We start from the raw sequence: 15,924 nt of genomic DNA on the forward strand, positions 1-15,924 counted from the left end.
TATACAAAACATTATTGAGCAGCAGCTTTTATTTTCACGTGTAACATCGGCACAAGAAGGCAGTCCCTGCGCCGCTGAAGCATCAGTGTAACAACGCATTTCCGAAGGAATTTCCGTTGTCTCTAAACCACAGAAAATATACCACACAGCTGTCTTTGTCACTGCGAAAAAGAACCTGAAATGATTTCCTCAAAGTTCTTGAAACAACATCACGGGTCCTTGGCCGCCAGTATCATCAAAAACCTTCATGGCCATAACACTGCACTATTAACAATGAAGGGGCAGGTCCGCCGAGGGGGGGGGGGGGGGGGGGGGGGGGTCTTGTGCGCACACGTGTTTTTTTTTTTTTCAAACCTGCCGCGAATAAGCCTCCTTGTTTTGTGCAGATCTTGTGGCACAATAATCGCTGCAGCGCGGTATGTAACACGCACTGCTCGATATGTCGTTTCAATAATCCCCTGGAGTTGGGAAAAAAAGAAAACAAGGACCCTTCCCGTCCTAGTCCCCTTTTCCTTCTTTAGCACCGCCAGCTGTATAAGGGATGGCCCGGTTTTACGACAGTGGTAAACTCTGCTTCCATACAGTCACGAACACGACACACAAATGTAGGTGCAGACCAGGGGTAGAGAGTCACCTTTGCGCTTCTCCTACAGCTCATGCGATTCCCCGATTTCCGCGGTGGCTCAGTGGTTACGGCACTGGTTACGCGGTTATGGCTGCTGAGCTAGAGGACGCGGGTTAAATGCCGGCCATGGCGGTCGCGTTTCGATGGAGGCGGAACGCAAAAGGCGCTCATGTGCCGTGCGGTGTTGAAGATCACGCGGCCGAAATTGTTCCGGAGCCTTCCACTACAAGGCGCTCTTTTCTCCCTTCCTTCTCATCTCATCTTACCTCACGGCAAGGTTGAGCTTTCGGTCTTGCCATGGTCTAGTAAGAGGCAGTTATAGCGCAGCTCACCCCCTCTTTCTCTACCTCCTAACCCTACCCAAATGATTATAAACGCATTAAAACTGAATTTTCCATTGAGGAACGAGACAGCTACTGCGTCTTACCTTTCTCCAGCATTAAATTTCACCGATGACCCGATTTTTGGCAATTCGTTCGCGTCACGCAAATCTATGAATGTCACATGGTAGCATCAAACAAGGGAATTCAAACGTTAAATCGGCCAACATATGGTTTTGCTTTGTGGGTGTAGGCCCGGCTATTGAACATAAACGCTCTGACAAAAGTAGAACTTTCAATGAAGAAAGAAAAAAAGTAATGCAAGCATTCGCATCCTTCGTCAGTGGCACGCTTGCGTGCGAAATAAAAGAGAAAGGCAAAGAGAGGGAGGGAGAAAAACAAGAAACTAAAAAAATACATATCCGGCTTTCCTGTCGCCCGCAAAGTAGACGATCTCCAGTACGCCCCGCCAGCTGCATGTACCGAGCTATTCATAGCATGACGCCGACTGCTCTAGCGACCTCACGACGACCATTCAGAGTAAGTTCGCTTCTAACTCGATCCCCTGGCAAGATTTCGGGCGTTCCACAGCACGAGACACTAAACCAACCCTCCTGCCCCCTTCCGCCGATATTGCGGACTCTGATGTGGCGCTAAAGATGGGCTATCCGGGCCGTGGCAGGTGAAACCGGTGAAACGGCGCCCCACATCTCGTAAACACATCTGGTACGTTTTTTAACGTTGGTCGGCTGTGTAAACCGCGCTTAATCCCAATGTTTTAAAACGTTCTTCGCTAACAGCCGTTTCAATTTATCGGTGACGAACGGAAAAGAAAGATGTGGTGGGGTACGTTGACGTCCCAAAGCTGCAGGGTCTATGAGGGACGTTGTTTTGGAGGGGCTCCAGACTGATTTCGACCACCTGCGTTTCTTTGACGCGGACTGGCATCACACAGCACGCGGGCGTCTTTGCACTTTGCCTACTTCGAAGTAAGTAACGGATGGAGGAAAAATACTAGAAACACGCACACACAAAAAAAAAGGCAAGGTTAAGGTTAAGTACGCGCAGCGTGCCGCCACACCACTTTCCTAACAGGTTCATTGGGGAAAAATTCAAGCCGATGCTACCTATCATAACGTGCAGTCGAACGTATCCCAGCTTACATGTATCTTTTCGCAGAGTAATTAAAGACGCAAATGCCTAAACAATGCCGAAACACGGTTCCTGGTTCTGCGCACGCGCCTGGCTTTATGTACATTTTTAAATTCGAGAAAACCCAAACGTTAACGCAACAGGGTATTTTTTTTAATTTTAAATAACCCAGGGCGGGAACACTCAAAAGCGATCGATGAAAACAAATGCGTTCTAAGTTTAGCCTTCAGTTCAGTTCAGTCTTTATTATTGCGTAGAGGCTGCAAACGCACGAACAAAACCGTTCTTAGCCTTTTGGACAGTCAATGGGTCCATGCAAGAATGGTAGGAATAATAAGCGAGTGACTAACCACCACGCAAACTCAGGCTCAGGACAACAGCAGCACGGGAAATTACAGACCATCAGGCGAAAAGCAGCAGCAAGTAAAAGGGTAACTGCACGAAAAAACATCAGCACCAATGAACGTATCAAATGCCAGATCTGTGCTTAAAGAAAATAAAATGCCGGTAGAAACATTTTATACAAATTCGAACACAGACATGAAGACTGAAGACAGCGATATTTCTACCATTGCATTGGTTTCAGTGGTGAAGAGTAAAATCGAGTGTCGAAAAACGCTTTCGTATATCGGGACAATGATGTTTACAGGTTCAGAGGGAAAGAATATCAAACTATGTACCGGCGCATTCAATCGAAAAATGAGCCCTACCTTTGTAGTTGTGTTAAATGTATTCCTCCAGCACAGTAGCCAAACCACAAGAAGGACTTAATTAGGTTTTAGAAAACATAAACTATTTAAACGACTTCAAAGGTGCCTTGAAAGGCTTATGGCATATGCAAGGCGCGCGCATATGGGTTAATGGCGAGCGAAGATGAAGGCAACTCGCTGGAAATCGTGCTAAAGACACGTCGGAGTATTTGCATAACTGAGCAGATGAGTGTCGAAGGGGTAATAAGGAAGTGTGCCCAGACAAAATTAAAGGACATATGCAGGCGCGAAACATATGCATACAGTACCGATTGTAGGTACGTTCTTGTGCTTGTAAAAGTTTCACATGAAATAAAACAAACCGATTCTGCAACTGTTTTTTATTGCGACGTTTCACGCGATTACGAAGTGAGTGCGGCAGTGGAGATGGGTCTCTGTTCCTGCACTCTTTATTGAAAAGCCTCCGAAAAGCTTTTAAGCAACAGTTGCGACGACAACGATGTCACCTGCTCCATTTGCGTGCAAGGGAATTTATTCTCGATGTAGTGCAGTGTCATGCAGTGAGGATTATTCAGACAACTACCACAGTGGCGCAGACTTCAGCGCTCTGTACTGTACGGAGGACGTCTGTCTATCCCTGAAAGTGTAATAAAACCGTAACTAAACCGGGATGTTTCGAAGGCCGGTAAGGCGCTAATAAATTCTTCGCAATCCAAGTTTCTATACACGTTCGCATCATAAACCGATGGCACTTCCTCGTTTGTTAGCTTTCAGGGGATCACCATTCCTATTATATTCCGAATAATATGGAACGCATAATTCTACGGCAACTCTACCAACGATGCCACGCGGTACACCAAAAGAGTAAAAGTAGCGTTATTTCAACTCTAAAATCATGGCCCTGTTAACAAACCGCCGCAGCAGCGCCACATTTCTGAAGGCCGCCGCTGCGGTGGCCGCTCCCAAAGTCCGTCGCTAGCGGGGGGAGTGGAGAAAGGTAAGGGCGGGAAAGAGAGAGGGCACCCGCAACGGCGGGCCCCTCAAGAGCTCCAATCGAACCGAGTGGCCCGTGTGGGGCTGTGATGAGGCCCCCCCACCTCCGGCCCCCCGCTAACCCAACGGCTGCCTGTGGCCGTTGTCTCGACGTCGCGTAGACCACGAATGCACGAAACTCGAACTCATTGAACCAGTCCAGTGACCGTCGGAAGCGCACCGCTGGGGATACGCACACGACGACGGTCACCGCGCTGCGCTCAGGTGAGTTGCCGCCGCCGCTGCGCCCGCCATGAGCCCACGCTTGGACGTGTGTGCAACGGTCGCCTTTGAAATGCCGCCGCCACTGTTTTGGGGTGAGAGTGCGTACTGTTGCCGCTGCTCATTCTGAAGTCTGGGGAGCGCTCGCCGCCTACGTCCTTCGCCGTCAGCGCCTGTCCGCGTAGGAAATCCACGCGCCGTTGCGTCACTAAAATACGTTATCGCCATCGCTCGTCCGCTGCAGCCAGTTGTCAGTGTCGTAGTCGCGCCCGAGCGCCCGTTGATTTCGACGAAGGACGGAGGCCACGCTGCAGTCTTGGTGCGCGCTTTTCGCCTGTGTTCAGTACAGCGTTCACGTATCGGGACGCTGTAACCGAAGAAAAGTTGAGCTGGGCGCGAGGCGCGCATCTTTGGCACTTTGTTTGCTCTTCAATATCGCGCCCATTTAAAGATAAGCTTGTCAACACCAGCCGAGTGTACCGTCATCTTAACGTGTTTGGTACTAACTGGGAACTTCATGTGCGTAACGTTTACCTCAGCATCTTGACACACATTTCGATGCCCGCGAGTACAGCTGGAGCGTAACAGATGATATTCACGCAATCTGATGTCCGGTATGCATCCGGAACCGCACAACTAGTGCGTACTCCAGCGCATCACGACGGTTCCCTTTAAGCCCCCTGATCGTGTGGCGGTCGGCTGGCTGGCAGCATACCTGTACTACCTGTACGGTTCGCTGAACACCGTGTACTCTACATACTCCGCGCATAGATGGACTCGCGCAGCGTCTTTCCGGCGCCGTTCCATTTCCGCTCGAACGGACGCTGGGAACAACCGACGGCGAGCCGGTTGGTCGATCAGGCGAGAGAGAGCTGCTGCACCGATCGCCAAGGTAAACAAATCGTCCTTTCGGGAAGTCCGTATTTAGAAAAGCGTAAACACAGGTCAGGCGCGCATCGCCTGTTCGCAAAGCCCTGCGAAAAAAAAGAACAGCCACGGGTGGGAGCTTCGGCCAGTGTGCGCCCCGAGTTTAGCACCGCGAAGAGCGTGCAGCTTGGAGGGCCCGTCACGCCGGGCGGCCGATCAAGAGCCGTGTACGGCGAGCGCCGTTCTGCCCTCTGGCGTGACGGCCGACGCATTCCGCGGGAGCCGTTGACCCGCCGACCGAGGCTGCGCAGGCAGCGGCGGCGGCCGGCTGACCGGTGTGCGTGTGTGCAAGCCGCCTGTGCCCTGCGCAGGATTCCGGCCTTGAGCCCTGGGCCATGGCCGGGACCTCCCGGGCGGCGCCGTGATGTCGAGCTCGGCGAGCCTCGAGGCGTCCGCCACGCCGCCAACGCTCAAGATGTCCAGCCGGCAGCTGCTGAACGTCAGCTCGCTCAGCAAGCACTCGGCCCCGGGCGGAGGCACGCCGCTGCTCGTGGCCGACGCACGCAGGCGCCTGCAACTGGCGTCTGCGTCGCGCCTAGCCGTGCACCAACTACTGGGCTCGCTGGCACTGCTGTGCCTCCTCTCGCTGCTCATGGCCTTCCTCGCGCTCTTCTTTCTGCAACGCGTGGCCAGCGCGGGTCCGCAGAACTCGAGCAACAGCCCGGAGGAGCACCTGGCCCTCTACCAGGTGGCCGTGGCCATGAGCACGCTCACCATCTCGCTCAACCTGTGCTGCCTCTTCGTCTGTTGCATCCAGTTCCTGCTCGGTGTCAAGCTGCTCCGCACGCCGAACGGACTCGACAGGTCGGCACACCTCCACATTGGTTGCCCTCATGATCACATCAACCTTGCTGTGGTACAATGTGCAGATATTGCTCAGGTGACTGAGCTGAAAAACAGTGCGTGCAAGCACAAGTGCCCCATCGTCAATTTCCTTCATTCCTCCTTGAGCTTGACTCAATTTTCCCTTGAAAGTTATGAAAATGCTGTCAGTGAGCCTCAGTGATATTCAAAAACGTACTCTGCCACATTTGTTAAAGAGTGCAGTGACTGCTCGGAGGTTTCTCGCTTGCAAAAATACCACAGGTTACCATAACCCAAGCTTGGGTCTCATGTCAAAGTTTTGGGGCTAATGTCGTCCCCGGGGAACAATATCCTTGCTTTGCTGTTTTCAAATGATTTAGAAACGTGCCCAGCTATTGGAATATCAAGTAATAAGCAGCTATACACCGCTCTATGCCAGCTAACCTGAAACTGCAATAATAGTTCGATGGAGAATGCAGTGGTTACTGTGCTTAAAACACAAGAAGACAGCTATGACTGTCTCACATTGTCAATAGCTCAGAAATGGAGTCTCAGTACACAAGAACACTACTACACAGAAAAATCGTTATCGGAACTGATGGCTTGTTCATTCCCATCTAAGACAGTGCCATGCAACTTCAATGCTTTTGTCCAGCTGCCTATTTATCACCATTTTGTTACTTCTAACTGCAGGACAAACATGTTCATCAAGAGGAGTTCACATACTCGTGTGCTGGCTATTGCTGGCTTCTTCTTGTCAATACCAGTCTTTTTCACAGGTAGGTAAACCTTGGTACAATTCTCGTGCACGTGAACAATAACGCACCCAGTTGTTTTCAGCAGAAAACAGTTACCATGCAAAGTTTTCAAAGTTGGGAGTCATTTCACATCCCATTTTGAAACTGTGCAAACAAGGGACAAGGAAGCACACATAACAGGCCTTTACAGACTTTCTTGACCAGCATTTGTTCAGTTTCAAAACCTAGTGAGCTTCTCTGTGTGCTATTGAAGTGCTGATCATGTTGTGCGGTATTTTTTTTTTTTTTTTTGTAGCAGTACCTGGTGACTGAAATTGGAGATTTAGTGGTTTAAAGTGCTCATATCAGTAGTGCTGGTAGGTTTCAAATGGAAAATTATGCACGTTGCCAGGTACTTGCCATCGATGCTGTTAATGAACTTGGCCATTCTTGGTCTTGCAGCCATTCCGCTTCATGTTGCCACAGTCATCACCTTTCCAACTTTGCTTTACTTCCTAGGCTGCCTAATGCAAAAGAACCTCCTGGAACCTTATGCAAAAGAACATTCTCTGATGTACTGTTCATAGGAGCTTCCCGACTAATGGTCAGAGAAGCAAGAAAACCCTATGAACTTGCTGCCTTCACATATACTATGCTTGAAAACTCCTCCACTTTGCAGATAAGAAACTAAACAGATTTCCTAAATGAACGTGGCTTAATCTTAATTCAGACTATGAGATGTTTACTCCCCACAAGCACCACCTTAAAGATAGCCTACTGAAAAATATGCTTTGTCTTCCAGGAGTAATCCTCTTCACATTCATCCACTTCCACGAGCTGCCAGCCATTGTGACCAGTGTTGTGATTGGACTGGGCATCGTCTTCTGTGGTGTGGCTTCCGTCCATAACGTCTACCTCTGGCAATGGGAGAAGACCTGTGCCACTCGAGAACTGGTCGAGAGCCGAGCGTTGGGTGTACAGCCGGACTTGACCCACACCCTTGAGCTGTCAACGCTGGTGTGAATGTGGCCATGTGAGACACTCCGCGGCGGCAGTGACCACCATATGGGATGGAAATAAGCGGGAAGAAGATCCATCGTCACCGGTGAACACTGCTTCAGACGGTGATGTGTGTGGCTGCCTGGAAGCTTGTTAGCATGTGATAAGGGAAGCTAATCTGTACAGGCCTCTCCCATAGAAAATGAGCGTCAGCCTTTACAGGCATTATACACGACGCAGCCCTAGCAGCACTGCATAGACCTACCATGGCTGAGATAGACAATGTTACATGAAAATTTTTTTTTTTTTCATCTTTAAGCTACCAAGTACTTGACCACGAAAGCATTGCATGCTACTCTAGGCTCATTTCACTTCTTTGCAGTGAAACACATTTATTTATTTTAAGTAATTTGTTCTAACCTCTCTGCCATACTTTAAGGTAGTTGGAGCTGCAACATCTTCTGTATTAAACTGCATTGAGCAAGTTCCCCCCAGACAGCAATTCACCAAGAACTTTTATCCTTTTATCCTCAAAAGGGCTGTGGCTAGAAACTTCTGAGTCATCTTCAGACACCCTTCTGTGAGGAGACCGGCCTAGATGGAAATATGCCATGTGCATACAGGAATGAGCTTTTTCAAAGAAGATTGAGCACAACAAGCAGCACTATTGTTAGGTTGTTGAATGCCAAAATGACCTTGCAGTTGAAAGGGACACTGAATTTTATTGATAATTTATTCATAAAACGCAAATGTGGAGAAGACATCCGATAATGCTGGCAACCAAAGCCAAGCGTTACATGAACTAGTGCATGATGTGTAGTGTCTCACATGCAGTTGACACACAAAGGTTATTTTAGTGTATTATTTTTCGATATATATATATATATATATATATATATTTTAAAAATAGTTAACACTATCACTTAAAAGAGCCTGTTGGTATGAAAAAGAAACCAAAGTATCCCTTTTCTTAAGCAGTCTTGATTTCATTTCTTGGTGAAAAATGATATAATGATGTCATGAATGAAATCGCCAACCGCTTAGAGAGCAGGGCAAATACAAATGACTTAATTAAATTAAAACTCACAAAAGATGTGCTGAAAGAGACCAGAAGTACTAAACTTCATTTTAGAAGCAAATGCGCGATGTGAAGTTGTCATAACAAGCACAAATGAAATTATGCCAACTTGCTCAGATTGCAGTTTAGCAGAAAAAAATTTTTACTGTCCCTTTAAAACTAGGCAGTGTACTCTGCCCACTCCATTGGTAATTTACAAAAAAAAAAAGTTACGCCGCCTGAGCTACACATGCCTAAAATCTTAGCTATGCCACTAAACTGTGAAACCAGAAGTATGCAACAATCAAGAAAAAACAGCAGTACCAGCTGTCTGTTGTATTGTTCTGTCCCTCCCCTTTTCCCCCCCAATTTGGCTGGCCTTTACGGAAGAAATAAGCTGAAGAAGGCCTATACAATAACTTGTCTTGCAGCCAATCACATACAATGCCATCATAGTGGGAGGAGCATGTACTGAATTGCTTTGCTTACACATCTAGCATCCTTCCAGGCCTGTATAGCTGTAGTTGTTCTACACAGGGAAGCTTGCAGAAGCAAGCAGCTGAAACAGGGTGAGTGAAATACTGTGCAAGACATAGTACTTATGTGTCAAAGGACAAGAGATCATTGAGTAGTTTGCATGTTGTAAGAACAGTAAATACAAGATGTAAATGCTGATATTAATGAACACATGCTGAATTATCGAATTGCAGCCCCTCTGGTACTAGACCAAAATGTGCACTGTGGGGTGGAAAACCAAAACTGAAAAAATTCTCAGAGCAGAAAATAGAAAATCACCGATTCTGTCATCACAATACATAAGGTTCACCTTCATAGTTGCTGCTTATGAAGTTCATCAACTCTCATTTGTTGTGTGATGAAGCATGACTGCTAAGTAGTGAATTTGTTGCACATTTTTTGAAATTTATGAAACTGACTCCATTACAGTTATGCAAGTAACTGTGCCACTCAAGTGATTGCCGGTGACAAACCCAGCTAATGTCACTGGAGTGCTGTCTTGACATTCACAAGTTGGAAACTGTTCATGAGATGAAAGTACTCATGGGATGTGATGTATTGTGCCATTGTTGGTTGACTTGCGAGCGCAGAAGCCTTACATTTGCAGCATATATCAGCCAGTTAGGTGCAGTACTGGAAGGGTGCCTACTCATTGAGCAAAAGTTCTGTGCAGTTCCGGCTGCACCTTAGACAGCCTGACATATCAGACTTTTTGACTACTCACTGCATTACATCCAGATTTTCGCAGTGGGAAGCACTGAGAACAACCATATCTGGACAGAGATAATTATCTCTGCAGCAGCTGTTTAAGGGGGGACACTGGTCTTGAAAAAGAAATTTTTATTAATGAAGTCACAGTTACGAAATCTTCAGGGAATATGTATTTTTGTGTGCTGATTCTAAATATGTCATTTAATTTCATGTAAAACAATTTCTTGAGCACTTATGCACTTTTTATGCCAGTATTTTGCGGAGAGTTTGAAGAAAATTTGCTGCGGGAAACTCACTGAAATGTATGCCATTGGGTTCTCTTGACACCAAGGAATGCAATAAGGGTGAAATTGCCTTCCTGCCTATCATAAAACTCAAGTTATAGGGTTTTGAAGTTGTCGCTTCAGAAATGAGAAGGAAAGTGTGTATTCCTGTTTCTGAAGTGGCAGCTTCAGTACCCTATTACTCAAGTTCTATGAGAGCCAGGATGATAATTTTACCCTTATTGTATTCCTTGGTGTCAAGAGAACTCAATGGCATACATTTCAGCGAGTTTCCTGCAGCAAATTTTCTTCAAAACTCTCCGCAAAATACTTGCATAAAAAGTGCACAAGGAATTGTTTTACATGAAATTAAATGACATATCTAGAATCAGCGCACAAAAATACATGTGCCCTGAAAATTTCATAGCTATGACTAGATTAGTAAAATTTTCTTTTCAAGACCAGTGTCTCCCCCCTTGAACAAAAATGTGGATGCAGTTGAAAAACAAGTGTCTTGTATACATACTGACTGTTGCACTGCTAATGGAGACAGGTGTTGTCGTTTCTCCCCACCCCCCTCTTTGACGTGACTTGCTTGCGCACAAATTTTACATAACAGTAGAATTCACTAAACTCCGTCCACACCTCAGGTGCAACGCTGTCAAAGCTAGCGCTCTTGTTTGCGCGGCCTTCTTCGAAGATCAAAAAGTAGTGAGTTTCTTGTGGTGAGCGAGAAATAGTAAATGCTTTGCCTGTATATCTATTACACATTGCATTTGTCATGAGCATAATTAAATGCGCTCTTACTGCTGACGACACGCTATTTCGTGTCTCTGACCAATCGGCCACAAAACAAGCGCGGAGCAACACGTCCCCCTTTATTTTTTCACGTGGACTACTTTCACACCTTTCCCAACACCTGATGTATGAAACTGAGTATAGAATAGATGGTCTTGCATATCATATTTGGCTGCGGTACTTGCCTAATTTTTCAAAACAAATAATAGTTGTGTCGTTTACTGTGCCATGCAGGGAGTGTAGAATTTCATAACCCAACAAGTGAAGAGCCCTCTGCCCCAGTCTGACTGCAAAGCATCTGTTGCCTTCCCCATTTTGCCTTCTGACAGGGCTTAGCGCTGCTAATAATCGCATTACAGCAATTTCATATGATATATTGCACATACTGATAATGGCCACTTGCACACAGTGTCAGGTTGCAATTTGTTTGAAACAACCAGGCAAGTACCCCATTACAAACTTGGTTCCGACCGAAATGCAATGCAGGGGTGGTATAACACCACGATTCTATTCCGATTCCATCCCATTTTTCTTTCTTTAGCAGTTCGCATGCAATCTGTGCTTTGGGTCAGGCAAGGGCAACATTCATGCGGGTCTCCATTAGCAGATCAGCAGTGCATATTCTGTTAGGTGGCATGCACAACCATGTGAGCTCCGCAGCTATGTCAGTGTTGTTAAAAGATGGGTCACTACTGCATGTCCATACCTCTTGCCTTTTGGGTCTATTATACTGCCTCAAGGCAGCCGTACATTTGTTGCAAATTATATATTGTGGTTGCACGCCTTTACAAGAGGCTGGCTTGTTGCCATGTCGAGTGTGCCTGTTAGTAGTGCTGCTGTTGTTGCAAAGCGATAATAGTCATATCACATTTGTGCCCTGTATAGAAGCGACTCTGTTCGCTTGCAAAGTATTTTATTTTGAGGTATGAACAACATAAGTCAGAGCAGTGAAAGAAAAAAAAAAACGTGCAAAAAAAAAAAGATGCAAGGATGTTCTGTTACAGCCTCAATGTACCACGCATGAAATATGGGTGATGCACGTGTACACAAATGCAGTCTTCTCTGCACTCTTTTTGGTGCCGCTTTGACACATCCGTTGCCAAGTACAAAAACTTCGCACTGCCCGCAGCGTTGGTCATGGGACCAACTGCTTGTACATACAAAGTGAATATAATATTTCGTGCACTTTGCTTGCTTGGCCTCCTCAGTCTACCTTGTCTTGAGTGGAAGTTCTGGTCTTGGAAACAAGTTTCTTTTGTTGCTGTTGTTCAAGAATGCGCATTAATTCAGCACTCTATACAACTTGTTATGGCTATTTTGAGTATCACATATGTAGCGAAACATGGCTGCAACTCAAATGAGACCGAACGACATCGATCCATGCCCATGTTCGAAGTGTATGAATAACATTTGTCTTGTTAGAGACAATGATACATTTCAAACAATTTTTTAAAAATGAGCTATACACTCTTTGCAACTGATTTTGCTGTTCCTTTACCTCCTGCTTGACAGAAAACAAATACTGATTCAGCAGAACACATATGACAACATAGTGGTCAAAAATTCAAATCAAGTGACGAGAAATGTAAGTAGACAGTCTACTGTGTATACATACAACTTAAGTTGAACATATCCCACAGCAATGTAGCTAACCATCAGAAGTTGGATTCCCTTTCTGTTTCTTCACAGTCCTAACAAGGTCAGCATCTAATGCCTTTTTATTATCAGTGTCACGCTATTTGCATTGCTTCTCCATAAGAAGCTAAGAACTGTACTTCCATTTTTCTGCTCAGGGTCAATTACCCAGCAACATGACATTTTCAGAACAAGAAATATATTTAAAAAAAACTTGTCAACGAGTCATTCTGTACTTAAAACTGAATGCCCACAAACATCCTACCTGAGTTGTCTTGGCAAATATTACCAGCCAGGTTTAGCTACTAGCCCCCTCCTTCAAAAGTGTTGAACAGGTAACTGCACCATATATGGAAGAAGGTTGCACATTAGGCCACCCTGTTTACAAGGGCGGCCATGTTAAAGGATAGCTTTTCCTCTTTGTTCTCACACAAAACTTCCAAAAACAGGAAACTGCCTGATGCTCACATTCAGCAAGAGCACAAATGCACACTACACTATGCGATGTGCACATGGCGACGTTGGAAAAATGGCTGTTGACAGGTGCCTACAGGGCATGAAAGATACAAAAGGAACAGGGGTTTTATGCCATATATGTGGCAGAGCTACAGCACCACCACTGCTCCTGCTCATTAACCTTTCAAGAAGCACTTTCTAACCTTCCAACAAAGACTGTTGCAATTATAGAAACAAGACTAATCCTAAAGACTACCACCAATTAATGTGAAAATGGTTGTCGCAGCCTTTGTCCTCCGCAAGTGAAGGCTGCTACACATGATGCAAGTGGCATACACAAGACACACTGACAGTAAAAATTTTGCCCGTGATACCACTTGACTATAGGTGATCAGCCACTCGTGAAATAGTGGACTTTGGCAGAGAACTGCTGGCAACGCTTTCTAAAGATTCGCTGCTATTCTCTTACCTTTTTTTTTTGTTTATCTTGAAAACAACTTCAACACCAAAGAAAATGGCCCCGCAGTATTAAACTAAGGTTCAGGTCAACTACCCTAAACTTCCGACAGCTGCCAAATATAAGCCGCAGTTAGCGTGCAAAAGCACTGCCCTGCTCATGAAGAAAAAAAAAAAAGAAAGAGGGAAAGTCTGTGGAGTAATGGGGGCCCCTCATAAAGGCACAAACAAGAACACAAAAAGACAGGACTAGTGCTCTTGTGCCTCTGTCCACGCCATTCGCCAACCTCTTGCCAATGTAGTGTGTGACCAACTGGCACACGAGGCAACATAAATGTAAAAAAACCCTGTGCACCTGCACAACAAAAGTGAAGTAACAAACCGAACTCTGCAGCCTCTTCTTCAGCAACAAGCAGAGTGCGAAACACAAACAGTCAACTTATGACTTTGCAGTCGGGCAAGAGGTAACAATGGCAGAACACAATCAACAAGGAAGCTGGAATGTCTTTGCACGCACTCACAACATCAAGCACTGGGGCGGAAACGTAGAAATGAGATTTTGACAGCAGTACTTCGCTGATATGGCCTGATGCTGAGGGGATGATAAGAACGCAGACTTTGGTGGTGTAGCAGTCCTGAATCACTTTCTGCCTGGAAAAAAAAAAAAAAAGAAGAAGAAGAAAAAGAACGAATGAATGAATTAACGAATGAAAACAAGGCCACAGAAAAATTCAAGTAAAATTAAAAAGAAAACAAGTAGCGTTCAAATAATCGGAAACACAGCAGCTATCATAAGTGACATACAGGTTTTGCTACAGTCGACCGTAAATAATTGTAACTCCAGAGACCTGCAATTTATCCTTGAACTTCGTACATCAGAAATCAAATAACGTACAAAACTACAATTTATCACATAAACGACATAAACACAAGGCATATATAATTAGCTCCAATTAGTGGCACCTCACAGTAATTCACGATGTTCTTCTGGCATGCCATATTCTAACACTGTTGCACTCTTCACAGCCGATGTAGCCGTTCCTTCATAAGGATTTTCCCGGAATATTAGTAGACCATTCCTCCAACATATGTGGCCAAAGGTAACAATGCAGCAGAGATTGTTTTGGATTTGATGCTGCAGCGGCCATGGCTTGCTATAGCTATACAGTTAGAGTGGCTGCTTTGCCTTGTGTGTGTCAGGTGCTCCTCCCACGTTTCACTGACAAAGCTGCCATATCATCTTTTATGCACATCAATGCCTACATTTGGTTGCTTTTAAGCGAAGAAGCCCCACAGTACAGGTCTACATTACTCAACAGTGCATTTCAGTTAGTTAATATTGGTGTCGAAGTTAAGCAAGTCATTTGAATTAAAGGGATAACGAGGACAAATTTAAACTAACTTGCATCAATAATCTAATCACAAAGATGCTGCTTCAACTGAAAATGGAGGTTTCGTAGGCTACAAAAGATCACAAGATTAAATACAGCTATCGCTATCACTGGCTGTCTTCTAAAAAAAGTGCGATGATATCTTGGCAGTTTTCGGAGTACAGACCCCTGAGGCTAGACTGCACTGCCGCTCACTTCAAAATGGTGACCAATCACAGAGTCCGTTTTGGTGCAGACATCACGAGTTTGAAATGAGCGGCGAAAAGATTTTCAACTGCAATTTTCTCAGGTATAAACGCATCTATAAATGAAGAACAGTAATTAACATATGCAGGAAGAGAATAATTTTTACCAAGAACAACATTTGGATGGCGCTGTCCTTGATGCCTCGTTAATGAGAGGCATTAGCTGTCTTGAGTTCAAATTATTACAAGCCGATTGGTTTCCTTAGCGAGCACAAGACAACAATAGTCGCACACAAATCCGTGATACATAGCATATTAATGGCATCATGGCAAATACTAAATCCACGTGATTAAAGCTTGAGGGGACACTTAAAGGTGCACTGAAGAAGATTCTGAACTTGTCTTTTTGCCGCGGGAACTAGATCTACACGTTCCTAGCATTCTTAGAAACTGCGACTTATTGCCCTGTGTGGTCGATTTCCCTAATTAAATCGAATTAACGTCCGGCTCCCGCCTTTATTTTTTAATTCTCCCCCGTACAGTGGGCGGAGTCGGCCAACGCGTGAAGTGCCTTTCAGCCAGCTCCGTGGAGGCTTTGCTTTCGCTTTATTTTCTTTTTTAGGTTTCCATGAATAAATAGTTTCATTCGCAGATAATATAGCCGCAAAATAAGCCCGCAGAAATAAAAATACGTGCGGACTATTTGCTACTACGGATTACTACGTATTACTCCGCCGATGGCAGAGCGGCAAGCCGCCACGGGGCTGGGTGAAAGGCACTCCACGCGTTGGTCGACTCCGCCCATCGTACGGGGGAGAATTTAAAAAAAAAGGCGGGAGCCGGACGTTAATTCGATTTAATTAGGGAAATCGGCCACACAGGGCAATAAATCGAAGTTTCTAAGAAAGCTCGGAACGTATAGATCGAG

The 15,924-nt window shown here is 45.5% G+C and overlaps 2 protein-coding genes across 7 annotated transcripts in view; one reads left to right on the forward strand and one right to left on the reverse strand.

Moving 5' to 3' along the window:
* Window positions 1-1,167: 1,167 nt before the first annotated feature.
* Window positions 1,168-10,067, forward strand: LOC149342793 (uncharacterized). Its single transcript, XM_089545251.1, has 4 exons — window positions 1,168-4,064; window positions 5,300-5,792; window positions 6,486-6,571; window positions 7,332-10,067. The coding sequence occupies exons 2-4, from the start codon at window positions 5,353-5,355 to the stop codon at window positions 7,550-7,552; spliced, it is 747 nt and encodes a 248-aa protein (XP_089401377.1). The 5' UTR covers window positions 1,168-4,064; window positions 5,300-5,352; the 3' UTR covers window positions 7,553-10,067.
* Window positions 10,068-11,769: 1,702 nt separating this feature from the next.
* The window catches only part of LOC149342794 (uncharacterized), a 38,927-nt gene continuing 34,772 nt past the window's right edge, over window positions 11,770-15,924 (reverse strand). For 5 of the 6 annotated variants that reach the window (XM_089545253.1, XM_089545254.1, XM_089545256.1 and 2 more), the window contains exon 20: window positions 11,770-14,071. In XM_089545253.1, coding sequence (XP_089401379.1) covers window positions 14,061-14,071 — 11 coding nt within the window. In that variant the 3' untranslated portion in view covers window positions 11,770-14,060. The remainder of the gene's footprint in view (window positions 14,072-15,924) is intronic. The other variant, XM_089545255.1, reaches the window with a different exon arrangement.

This window comes from Amblyomma mixtum, chromosome 5 (assembly GCF_055824585.1).
Source record: "Amblyomma mixtum isolate Tamu chromosome 5, ASM5582458v1, whole genome shotgun sequence".
Taxonomy (NCBI): domain Eukaryota; kingdom Metazoa; phylum Arthropoda; class Arachnida; order Ixodida; family Ixodidae; genus Amblyomma; species Amblyomma mixtum.

Bases quoted from the DNA above. Each gene is read 5' to 3' on its own strand.
- LOC149342793 (XM_089545251.1), top strand. From the start codon at position 5,353: ATGTCGAGCTCGGCGAGCCTCGAGGCGTCCGCCACGCCGCCAACGCTC. The intron at 5,793-6,485 runs GTCGGCACACCT...TTCTAACTGCAG, and splicing joins ACGCCGAACGGACTCGACAG to GACAAACATGTTCATCAAGA. The intron at 6,572-7,331 runs GTAGGTAAACCT...TTTGTCTTCCAG, and splicing joins AATACCAGTCTTTTTCACAG to GAGTAATCCTCTTCACATTC.